This window comes from Macaca nemestrina, chromosome 11 (genome assembly GCF_043159975.1).
Source record: "Macaca nemestrina isolate mMacNem1 chromosome 11, mMacNem.hap1, whole genome shotgun sequence".
Lineage (NCBI taxonomy): Eukaryota > Metazoa > Chordata > Mammalia > Primates > Cercopithecidae > Macaca > Macaca nemestrina.
The window spans coordinates 140387597-140399847 of record NC_092135.1 but is presented as its reverse complement, the minus strand read 5'-3'; the positions used below and the strand labels follow the sequence as shown (position 1 = coordinate 140399847).

The 12251-nt window shown below is 54.4% G+C and overlaps 1 protein-coding gene across 6 annotated transcripts in view; it reads left to right on the top strand.

The window, feature by feature from the left end:
• Positions 1–12251, top strand: part of LOC105473739 (contactin-associated protein-like 4) — a 207606-nt gene that overhangs the window by 139455 nt on the left and 55900 nt on the right. For all 6 annotated transcript variants that reach the window (XM_024790372.2, XM_024790371.2, XM_024790373.2 and 3 more), the window contains 3 exons: positions 413–532; positions 3925–4122; positions 8400–8556. In XM_024790372.2, the coding sequence (XP_024646140.2) occupies positions 413–532; positions 3925–4122; positions 8400–8556 (475 nt within the window). The remainder of the gene's footprint in view (positions 1–412; positions 533–3924; positions 4123–8399; positions 8557–12251) is intronic.

The following is a 12251-nucleotide window of genomic DNA, read 5'->3' as shown; positions in this document are numbered from 1 at the left end:
AAAGGAGGCGGCAGGAGGGGGACCCAGCCAAACGGAATCCCGTCACCTGTGACAGTAAAGACGCCACTCCCACCTGTGAGTGCGCCTGAGCCCAGCTCTCGACCTGTTTCCTTGTCACATAAGGTAACAGTGAACAGAACTTTCCACCAGACTGGGTAATTTTATTTGACTTTAGGGATTTAAAAGTGCTATAAAAATAGTTGCAACACTCCTCTTCTTTACAGTTAAGTATATTAGCACACATATTATGTCAAAAATAGTTTTGTATTTTAATACATGTTCACATTTTCCCCTGGAGGGTGGATATTTACCATAAGGCAGGACTTGGAACCTCCCTCATCTCCTAATTTGAAACGTTGAGAGTTCTGTTACATTTTATTTTGTGTATGGCGAATGATTGGATGACCCCCAGCTCTCTACGAGCCCTCCTGTGAGGCCTACAAGCACCTCGGCCACGCCTCAGGATTCTACAACATCGACCCAGATGGCAGCGGACCCCTGAAGCCATTCCAGGCATTTTGTAACATGACAGGTGAGTTACAATGTTTGATTTAAGCGTGACAGCTTGAACTCACAATTGCAGCTCACCTAGTAGAAATTTACCTTATTAGAAGGTATATTAGGTAAGTCATTATTCAATAAAAGTCATAGTTATAAAACTTGAACAGATAGTACAAAAGCAAAAATCCATAATTATATTATTTCTGTGCAAATGCTCTTTTTTGTGAAATATTTAATAGTAAAACTTGGCCTGTCAAATTTCAAAACAAAACGTTTCCTGACTTACCTGATTGGATGAGTGGATGTGCAGTCGGAAGAGTATTTGCACTTTTCCTGAGCCTGAGCAGAGATGCCTTCACGTTTGAGCTCTTGTGAGCCTGAGTAGAGCCTGACCCTGGATCCCGAGCACTGTGGGGTCTGTTTCTATAACGATGGCCATGTCTGTGTATCCTGTCCCAGCCAGCGACTGTGCCTCCCCTCCCCTCAATGCCGATCTGTGTCCCTTGGTCCATCTCAGACGCCTCCACCCTGAAGTATATTCCTCACTGCCCTGCGACAGAGCAGGCAACCCACCTGCTGCACTTGGCAGGGGAACGTTTACCTCTGCAAATTCTCCACTCTGCCAAGTTTTGGATCAATGTTCAGAACCATAGAAACAACAAAAAGTAAAGCAGGTGCAGGTGTCCACCCGGATCTCAGTGTCTCCCATGCACGAGGCTGAACAATGCCCCCCAGATTCATGCCAACCTGGAATCTGCATGGGACTTTATTTGGATAGAGGGTCTTTGCAGACTTAATCAGTGCAGATGAGGTTGTACGGAATTAGGGTGGGCCCCAGACACAGTGACCAGTGTCCTTAGGAGGAAAGAGAAGTTTGGAGACCCGGACCCGCCCACAGGGAACATGGTTGTGTGAAGACCAGCGGAAGCTGGAGTGATGTGGCTGCTAGTCAAACAAAGCCAAGGGTTTCTGGCACCCCCAGAAGCCGGAAGAGGCAAGGAAGGGGTGTCACCAGCATCTGCAGAGGGAGCGCGGCCCAGCTGGCACCCTGAGTTTGTACCCGTGGCCTGCAGAACTGGGGGAGATTTCTGTTCCAAGCCCCCTGGTCTGGTACTTTGCTCGGGCTGCCCAAGCAGACTAATATGGCCTGTAAGGAACTTAATTTCCCTTAAAATATTCATTTATGGGTATATTTCTTACGATGACTTGAATAGGTTAAAAAATCCTAAGGAAGTTTTTCATTTTCGTCCCCTCAGTACCCCCTATAAAGTCTGACAGCTTTTGCCTGTAGCCCAGCGTCTGCAGGAAGTCGGGCAGGTGCCCTGGAGAGACAGCGAGCCAGGCCAGGGTACGGAGCAGCCTGAGGATGGGGTGGCGGCAACAGGCAGGTGGCCCCTGGTCACGCTGGCACTGGGACAGGGAGACTTGGTGGGCGACGCCAGAGGCCCCTCCAGCTCCATTTTGTCCAACTCTAGAATGGCAGCCGGCTTGGGATCTGGAAGAAAGCAGCGGGACTGGTCAGCTGCAGAAACGGGAGCGCATTCTTGTGCAGTCTGGGGGCTGGACATCTAGGACCAAGGCGTCAGAGGGTCGGTGTGCAAGGCCCTGAGGGGGCCTCTGTTCAGGCCTCTCTCCGTTCACCAAGGCTCTGAGGGGTCTCTGTTCAGGTCTCTCCCTTGCTCCCAGGGTTTCTCCCAGTGTTTGGTGTTTCATGGTTGTTAGGGACCCCCAGACCCCCATCTCTGCCTGCATCCTTCCATGGTGTTGTTTCATGTGGTGGTGTTTCGTGTGTGTGCGTGTGTATGTGTTCAAATCTCCCCTTTCACAAGGACAGTGGGGTTGGATCAGGCTGGCCCTGCTCCACTATGGCCTTGCCTTGTCTAATTTCATCTGCAACCACTCTGCTCCTAATAAGGCCACATTCGAGGTCATGGGGTTAGAACCTCAGATTTCCACATGTTCACATGTCAGCACATGAATTTTGGGAGCCACACTTAGGCTGGCAATGCAAAGCACCCCTGGCTGTGCTGGAATTTGGCTTCTCCAGTGGTCATCCCCTAAAGGAGCAGTGTGTCCAGGGTCGTGCAGGCAGAGCCCCGCCTTGTTTGCAACTCATGCCTCTACTCGGCCAAGAACACTTTTACCTCCAAAGCGGGTGGGCGATTTTCTGCCTCGAGGGAACCCTATCACTGAAGACAGAGTGAGCCCCGTGACGACTCCTGCCATCGAGCCACAGGCGCGGAACCCGTGATCAAAATGTCACCCGGCCCCTCTTGGGTTCACTGGGACCCCACCTTTCTGCCAGATGAAACACTGGGGCTTCATGTAGAGGAGAGGACGGGAAAGGAGGTGCGTCTGGGAGTCCCAGGCGGGGAAAACAGGCTAGCCACTTGCTGGCTGGGTGGTGTGGGCAGCGCCTCCTTCAGCCACAGCCTTCATGGCCCATGCGTGTTTCTCTGCAGACTCCAGGCCGTGGTTCTCCAGGGACCCTTCTGGCTGCCGGCCTCACCCTCGCTGCTCTCCTGGGCTCTGAGGCCTCACCTGTCAGTCACACTGGGACCAGTAGAGGGTCCAGGGCTAGGGGTCCAGCCTCAGGGTGGAGTGGTCTGGAATGCAGCTGGCAGCCGTCTGTGGCTGCGTCTCACTCCCCTGGTCCAGGTTGCACTCGCCAGGACACACAGGAGGGGCCTCTGCAAGGAGAGGGTAACAGAGGGGCAGGCACAAATCCAAGTCCAATGATGGTGTCACGGGCTCTAATTTGACAAGTCCCGATGAGAACATACTGCATAACCTCCAGTTTCGGATGGTGCCAGGTGTCTGGACTGCACACACAGGGTGGGGCTGGAGCGGCCACATGCCTCCTCCCGCACAGCGTTCGGCGTGCAGGGCAGGTTTCATTCTCAACACTAGGGAAGCTGGGCCAGGGCCAAGGCACAGGAGGGACCAGCCTCATCCTGCCATTCCGGGCCTAAGCCATGGAGCCGACCCTTCTGGGCCAGTGGCCTCCTGAGTGGTGCCTAGTGAGGAAGGAAGGGAACACCCAGAGGATCAGGGCTGCAGAGGTACCAGGGGTGCCCACAGGGCTCTTGTGCAGCAGTGAGAAGCACATTTTAGGAGTAGAGAAGGTGTGGTTTGCATAATTTTAGATCATTACAAAATGTTAATGACCATTTCTTCTACTTTTTCGCCTATAACATTCCATCTGGCTAAATACCTAGAAACACGCATGTTCGTGGCTGGATCCCCTTGGATACTGAGTAACACAAATCGTAACAAGAGGCCACCCCTTCTCAGGACCTAATGTTCTAGAATCCTATTAATCTGATTCTTGGACTCCGACGTCTCAGGACCAGTGGGCACCCGGGGTCTGTGTGTGCTGCTAGTGACACTCCTTCTCCTCTCTCTCCTGCTCTCGCCCTGGAGATGTTCTGTGGACAGTGCTGCAGCACAACGGCTCGGCCTTAACCAGGGTCAAGGGTGCGAGCCTGGAGAACCCGCACCGGGCAGTGTTCCAGTACACGGCCAGTGCAGAGCAGCTGCTGGCCAGCGTAGACCGTGCCAGGCACTGCCAACAGGAGCTGGAGCTCCACTGTCGGAGGTCTCGGCTGCAGGACCCTCGAGGTAGGCAGCCCCTCCCAGCCCTTCCTGACCTGAGCCTGGGAGGTGTGTGTGTCACAGTCGAGGGTTTCAGGAAGAGCTTGATCCAGGGGCAGCTCGCAGAACACCATGGCGGGCAGAGAGGTTCCTGATGGATGCTGTGTTTTCTCCCTTTAGAATATTTTACGGTGGTAGTGATTTTCCTTGGCCCCCATCCACTCCTCATGCCCCTGTTTTCTCCCTTTAGAATATTTTACTGAGGTGCCGACTTTCTTCAGCCCCCATCCGCTCCTCATGCCCCAGGTCTTCACCATCCTGAGACCTTGCTGGTCCTCCTGGGTTTTCCAAACAATCCCATATTTCCTCTGTAAGGACAGACGTGTCTCTCTGTGGGCTCTGCTTTCGCAGGGCACTGCCCTATTTAGGAAGTTCTAGAGCCTTGCTGAGCAGACAGACCCCTCCACCTAGTGTCCAGGGACCCCGGGCTGACCCCACTGAGCCTTAGCTCCGCTGCATGTCATGCTTTTCCTCAGCCTGGAGTGTGGGGGTGTCAGGCTGTAATTGATCCATAACCATGATCACTCACCCTTGGATTTTGCAAATCAATCCTTTCATAAATTAGAGAAACTGGAGCAGAGTGAAGTTGGCCTCAAATAAAGCCACTGCCGCTCCATGTCATTTTCACTCAGTGCCTTTTCTGGCAAAAGATGGAGTTACAGGATTGAGGGCAGCACCCCACAGGGCGCCTGGCCCTTGGCAGAAGCATGGCCTGTGAACATCACACGCGTGTGTGTTGTGTCCAGTGAGACTGGAGGCGGCCGCCCACTCAGCCCCATCCTGTCGGGCCAGCTGCTGGCCTCATGCACACCAAGGGACCGGGTCTCCCAAGCCTGGGGCAGCTTGCTGTGGATGTGGCCCTTCTGTCACCCTCCCCAAATGCCAGCCCTCCTCCCGGACCCCCCTACACTCTGGGGCTCAGGCCACCCTGGGATTCATGTCCGGAATATCAGAGGCCAGGTCCCACGTCGGCCACAGTGAGCTGCGGGATTGAGGGCTGTGCTGGGTCCCTCTGAGCCGGGGAAGGGTGCAGGGAGGGGTGCTGGGAGGGGTGCGGGGACAGGTGCCGGGATGGGTGCAGGGAGGGGGCCCGGCCTTTCCCTCAGGGTTGGAACTTGGGGTGAGCACAGGAGAGGTCAGCATTCGGGTTTCAGTGTTCATGATTCCGCACAAACAGCCCTTGCACTGCACACACCGTGTGGGGCATCCACCCCGAAGCCTGTGCTGGGACCACAGGGGACTCTGGGGCAGGTCCTGTGTCCTGGGACAGCCTTGGCCTCCCTGGGTAGGATGTGCCATCGCGTCCTCGGGGGCTGCCTGGTACACTTGAGGATCCTCTGGGCTGAATATGTGGCCTGAGGCTGGACCCCCAACCGTGCAGGTGTGGATTCTGGAGACAGAGTGATCCCACGATCCCACAGGCTCCTCCATGGTGTCCCCACACAGATGGCTCAGCTCCCAGCTCCCTGGTGTGGCTTAGCTCAATGCAAATCGCACAGGTGACCATGGAGGCAGGTGAGCCCCATTGCCACAGTGCCCCCGGCCGAGTGCAGGAGGACAGGCAGGTGTTTGGGAAGCCAGAGTGGGGAGCGTTCCTGCCAGAGGAAGATCTGGAGGTCTAGGGGCGCTCTTTTTTTTTCTTTTTTTTTTTGAGACGGAGTCTCGCTCTGTCGCCCAGGCTGGAGTGCAGTGGCACCATCTCAGCTCACTGCAAGCTCCACCTCCCGGGTTCCCGCCATTCTCCTGCCTCAGCCTCCCGAGTAGCTGGGACTACAGTCACCCGCCACCACGCCCGGCTACTTTTTTGTATTTTTAGTAGAGATGGGGTTTCGCCGTGTTAGCCAGGATGGTCTTAATCTCCTGACCTCATGATCTACCCGCCTCGGCCTCCCAAAGTGCTGGGATTACAGGCGTGAGCCACCGCGCCCGGCCTCTGGGAGTGTTCTTAAGGACAATGGCACAGAAGCAGGTTCTGGATGGTGATGGGGAGGCCCCAGGGGAGCCCCAGAAGAGGAGGAGCTGGGGGGATCTGGGATGCGGAGTCCGGCAAAGCCACCGGAGGAGAGAGCAGAGATGAGGAGGGAGAGCAGGGACTGGACATGGTCTGGGCGGGGGTCCCTGAATAGGCAGATAAGAACCTGGGGCTTTATGTGATGGCGGCCAGTGCCTGATGCCCCTGGGTTCGGATGGATACGGCCCAGGCCCTGGCCTCGCGTGGTTGAGGGAATTGTCACTGGGTTCGGATAGATACGGCCCAGGCCCCGGCCTCGCGTGTTGAGGGAATTGTCACTGGGTTCGGATGGATACAGCCCAGGCCCCAGCCTCGCGTGGTTGAGGGAATTGTCACTGGGTTCGCATAGATAACGTCCCAGGCCCCGGCCTCGCGTGTTGAGGGAATTGTCACTGGGTTCGGATAGATACGGCCCAGGCCCCGGCCTCGTGTGGTTGAGGGAATTGTCACCAAGGCTGCCCTGGGGGGGCTCAGTGCAGTCAGAGGACCAGAAAAGCATCCAAGGGAAGTCCCTGGGGTCCAGCATCCAGGGTGCCCACAGGCTGGTCCCCGTGGAGACAGGGTGGGAAGAAAGGGGACTTGGGAAGTGAGGTCCAGGTGGGGCTGCAGGTCGGGGTGTGCAGGTCACGAGGCGAAGGAGGCAGTGGGGGCTCCGGCAGGTCCCCGTGATGGGTCTGGGAGGAGTGCGAAGAATACAGAAATGCACATTCACAGGCCGGGGCCAGCCCTGCAGGGAGGGCCTTGGGTGTGAGGCTGAGGCCCTGAGGTTGGGCGGGAGATCCCGGCCGGGACTGGGTTGGGAGCCTGTGGGGTGCGTTCCCTGGTTCAGTAGACTGGTTCCTATTTCTCTTCTTATTTTCTTTTCTGCTGTCTTGTTTTGTTATTTCTTCAACCTTCCCCAAATCTCTGGAATGCTTAAAAACTCACAAATGCAACTGAAGACCCTTGATATCACTATGGCCATTTGATAATTCCAGTGTTATTAGATGAGTAATTTAGATGGTAAAAATACAGTTATAAGTTGGAATACAATAATGTCCTCCCTCTGATTTTTGAAAGCATAATGGTGAAGTAATTAAAGTTTTAAAGGGTTATTATCAAAAATATCTATTAAACATTTTAAACGCCTCCTGCCTCCCAGCGGTGAGCTTTCGTCTTCATGGGTGATGCTCACAGCACTCATCCCAGCACCTCTGGGAGCTGCTGGCCAGGGAGGCGACTGCGTGTGAGCCAAGGCTGCTTCGCTGGGTGGAGTCAGAAGGCACCAGGGGATTGGCACGTGCTCCAGGTCCTCATGGGACCCTTGGTTTCACTCGCAGGAAATGGCCAGCGCCTCGGAAGCAGCTGCCTCCTGCCTGGCTCTCTGAGGTGGGGGCCCTCTTCCTGGGTCAGCATATGCTGGACTCCACCTCTCCCTTCTCGGCCGTCTTCTTCTAAGTGCTGCGGGCGTTGCTTGCCCAGGTCCCTCTCATTCTGCAGCATTCCGGAGAGGTCCAGCTCCGACGTGGGATCCCAGGCAGGATGCAGAGGCTCCTGTTTATCCCTGAGAGGGCACTAGGGTTGCTGGTTTCCCAACACGGTGTTTGTGTCAGGCAGGTGGAGGGTTTGCCCCTCCCTTCTGCGGCTCTGCAGGTGAACAGGCGCCTTCTCAGAACAGCAAGCGCAACTCAGCCCCAAACAACCCCCCGGCCACAGCAGGGTGTACCCCACCTGGGAGTCACCGGATGCTGGGGTCAGACCTGCAGCCAGGGCCGCTCGGTAATAACCCATGGGGCCGACTGAGGGCTCAGAGGAACGTGCTGCCTTAGTTCTGTTTCCATTGCAACAGGCCTTTCGGGATCTCACACAGAGGTTAACTTTAGCTTCCAAATCACTTTTCGATTGTTTGTTCATTTTTTTATTTTGATGGCAACTCACTTCTTAATGCAGTTCCTGATGAAGTTTCACAACTTTGCTGTTCCAAATTATGTACTACCGTGACGAAAGGAGTTAGGTATTACTTCCTAATAAAATACATGGTCCAGTGATGGGTTAAGAAATACAGTGTAACAAAACAGATCAGTTATAATTCTTAAAGAAGCAATACTCTGTTACGGTGTTAAGAATAAAACCATTTTAAAACAGAGTTTCTCTTTGCTCTGTGGGTTTCTTAACGAGCTGGGAGACGAGGGGTCCCTGGGGGTGGTGGACAGTGGGCCAGGCAGCTGTCACCTTTCTCCGATTTGTGTTTTAGATGGAACGGCGCTGAGCTGGTGGGCTGGAAGAGCCAACGAGACCCACACTTACTGGGGAGGATCTTTTCCCGGCGCCCACCAGTGTGCCTGTGGGTTAGAGAGGGACTGCCTGGATCCTCAGTACGGCTGTAACTGTGATGCCGACCGGGATGAATGGTGAATTGCATGTGATTTCCTCCGTAAGACGTGCTCTTGTTATTGCTTGAAGCGTAGGACAGATGTAGGTTCCATTACGTCCTCACAAGTTAGAGACATGTATGCTGATGAACTATGATACAAGTGACCAGAAGCCTAAAAATTACGGTCAATGAATTACTGGTTTCCTTTCTTTCTTATCTTGGTTTGTTGTTTCTCATTTTTAACCTTTTCATTATGAACGAGGTCAAATCTATGCAAAAGTAGAGACGATAGTACTAATGAACCCCACGTGCCCATTGCCCAACCTCAACAGCCATTGCCCACGGCCAGCTTTTGGCCGTAGATATGCCCACCTCGTCACCCCATCCCAGTGATTGTGGAGAAAACCCACATATCACGTCATTTCATCTGTCAACACTTCATTGGTTCGTTGTGAAAAATTTATCACAAATCATGCACATTTTATTTCTTCAATAAGATAACCTCATTAAAGGATTAAAAGGTTTAAATTCAACCTAATTTAGTCCATTTAAGTAATCTCATGTGGACAGGACATATTTTCTAAACCAATTTCCAAAGTGTGGCCTCCAACACTCTCAACTACCAACGGGTCCATGATCACCCAGGTGTCGGGGGTGACATGTCCTCAGGTCCACGATCACCTGGGTGTTGGGGGTGACACATCCTTGGTGTCACCTCTGAAAGGCGTAGTGCGTGCTTTCACAGCAAAGGCTCTGAGAAGTCCCGCATAAATACTGCTGGACCCATGGGAGTTGTCCCACATGATCTGATGAAGCTGCTGGTCTGACTTATGGATGTTTACATGAAAAGTATCTCTCAGTGTGGCCCACACTCTGGAAATACAGAGCATCAAGGGCTTAAAAATGATCTTCAAAATGGCTAAACAAGGGAATTGCCTCACATATGTAGACAATATGTGAAATCAGAAAGCTTATTATATTTGAGGATAATACTGGAATCCCTGTTGATTTTATGTTTTTATTTACAAGACAATATTTATAAAGTGAGAATTTTCAAATCTCTAGATTCATATTTTAATGTTTATCACAATAAAAAATATTTCATATAGCTCAAATGCTTCAGATACTGTATTTTTATTAGACTTTTAATATGGGCCATGAACACCAAAATCACTTAAAAAAACACACAATTTGGTCAATATGATTTTTTCGGCTACAGAATGTCTACAAGCTTAGGAATCAGTTCACTCAGAAATGATCTCACAGTTGTAACTGCAAGGTTTTCATTTGCTCACCTGGCATGAACAAAAGCTGGAACACATCAGTTTAAGAATATTCTGAAAGAATTTGAAAGATCTGCGGAAATGCACGTGTCAGAGACGGTGGCAGTGAAGGCCCCAGGCAGAGGTTAGCAAACTCTGGCCTGTGAACCAAGTCCTGTCCGCAACCTGATATTCCAAAGTTCTCCTGGCACTCAGCCGCATTCTTCCTTCACGTTTTACTACGGCTGCTCTCAGTCCCACGGCTGGGTTGAGTCAAGACAGGGACCCTGTGGTCTGAAAGCCTGAAATTCTTACCATCCGGCCCTTTACAGAAAACGGTGCTGATCTACCGTGGGGAATGCCGTGCTGGAGCCAAGTCCCTGAGACTGGGAAGGGACGGGAGACCCAGACCAGAACACACGCTGGAATCGGGCGACTTCCCAAGGACCCATCTCCTGACCGTGGTCTCCAGGACGGGCAGAGGGCACCAGTCAGGGCGGCCCTGGCCTGCTGGGAAGTCCAGGCTGGTGGGCAGGGATGCAGCTGCAGGGCTAAATGCCACAGGAGCAATTTAGATTATGGAATCCTGTAGCCTAGGAGCCATGTGGACGCACCCTCTCCCAGGGGGCCCGGCCAGGGTGGTGGCCAGGCCAGGGTCAGAGGGGCCGCAGGACGGTTGGTGGACCCAGAGGAGGTAAGGAAAAAGGGCGGCCCATGACCGTCCTGCTGGACTTGCAGGCAGAAAGGGTCAGCCTGGGGACCTGGAGGCTGCAGTGGAGGATCCTGAGCCCTCGTCCAGTCTTGGACGCAGGATCCAGTGACACAGGAAGGCCCTTGTGATGCCCAGTAAGCGTGAGCCACCCCCACCCCAACCAGGGAAGCCGAGAGCCCCAGCCAGTGCCCTACAATTGCTGGGTCTTACAGGGTCCGTGTGATGCCGACTGGGATTGGAAACACCACCTGGGCCCGCTGAGGGTGGGCGTCTGCAGCCAGGCAGTGAGTGGAGCTTGGTCCCCTCTCCGTTCCTTTCAGTATTTTCTTTTGTCCCTGAGAATCGCTGGAATGAGCGTGCACCTGCCACAAGAGCCCACCAAGGCCCCTTGACCTGCGCAGTAGAAACCTCACGGTGAGAAGACCCACATGGAAGCTCCTGAAACAGCCCCTCCCCTCCCCAGAAACTAAACGCAGAGCAGCATCTCCCAGGAGCAGTGAGGAGACCCCCGCCACCCTTGCATACCTGAAGAATGGCAGGCGGTGGTCTCAATCATTTCCCCCTGAAATCACTGATAGGGCGCCTGAAAAATCAAAACCGACGATGCTGGAAGATGGGGGATCCTGAAGATTAAATTAAGGGGCCTCATCAGAGCGGTGTGATAGGTGCGGTGCCTTTACTAAAACAGTGGCTCTTGATTCAGCAAAACGTTATTCTCAACATCAGTAGGGAAGGGCCCTTGAAATCCCTCTGCATCTCGCCCCGGCCGTGCCGACCCACTCCGTCTGTGAGGCCACCTCAGAGCACTGTCCTGGCAGCTCAGGGAAGAGGCCACGCTAGCCCGATGAGAAAACCAGTGGGAAGGACTCTGGAGGCAGCCACAGGGTGTCAATTACCTGGGCACCTGCCCCTGCCCATTGCGGGCCGGGCTTTTGTGGGCCCATCAACTCGTGGATTTGGGTGAGCACAGCAGCGACCCATTGCTGAAGGAGCTGGGGACTCAGGATGGATGCAAAGGTGGCCCAAGGGCTTGGACAAGTCCTGGTGCAGGAGAGGCAGAGCCCTGTCGGCCACAGCCATGTCCACCCCAGAGATGCTCCTGAGTGGGGCAAAGGAACGTGCCCCCCACCCCGCCCCCCAAGGGCAGAGCAGTGCACACAGCCGGACCCCGGTCCTGAAGCAGGTGTGGAAGGACACGTTTCCCTAGACACCACACGTGTCCCTTCAGCGAGGATGAGCAGGAACCGCCGGCAGGTGGGCAGCTGCTGGTCAGTGCCCAGGAAGGTGCGAGTCTGGAAGTAACCTGTAGGGGAGGCCTTCGGGGCCTGCAGAGTGTGTGGGGCCTGTGGGGCCTGCAGGGGCTGCGGTCTCCTCATGGAGCCGAGGCTGAGGCTGCGAGACCAGGAGCCCTATCTGCAGAGCAGGCCAGCCTCAGTCCTCGGACACCCCGGGCTGCACCGCCCATGTTCCCTGGACATAGAGGTCAGGGCGAAGTGAACGCTTTGGCAGCGTGGACCCCACCCACCCGGAGAGGCAGGATTCGGCCTCTGGGGCCCTGATCTGTGTCCGGTTATGACTGACCTCAGGAGCTCTGCCTGCAGGTGGCTTCTGGCCGTGGAGGCTGCGGCCTGCGTGGGATGGCAGGGGCCGCTCGTCAGCCCACACTACTCAGTGCACGGGAGCTGCTGCCCACGCGGCCTTGGGACCGACGGTCACTGGGAAGCTGCCCTCATGCAGTGTCCCATGGTGCATGCTCCC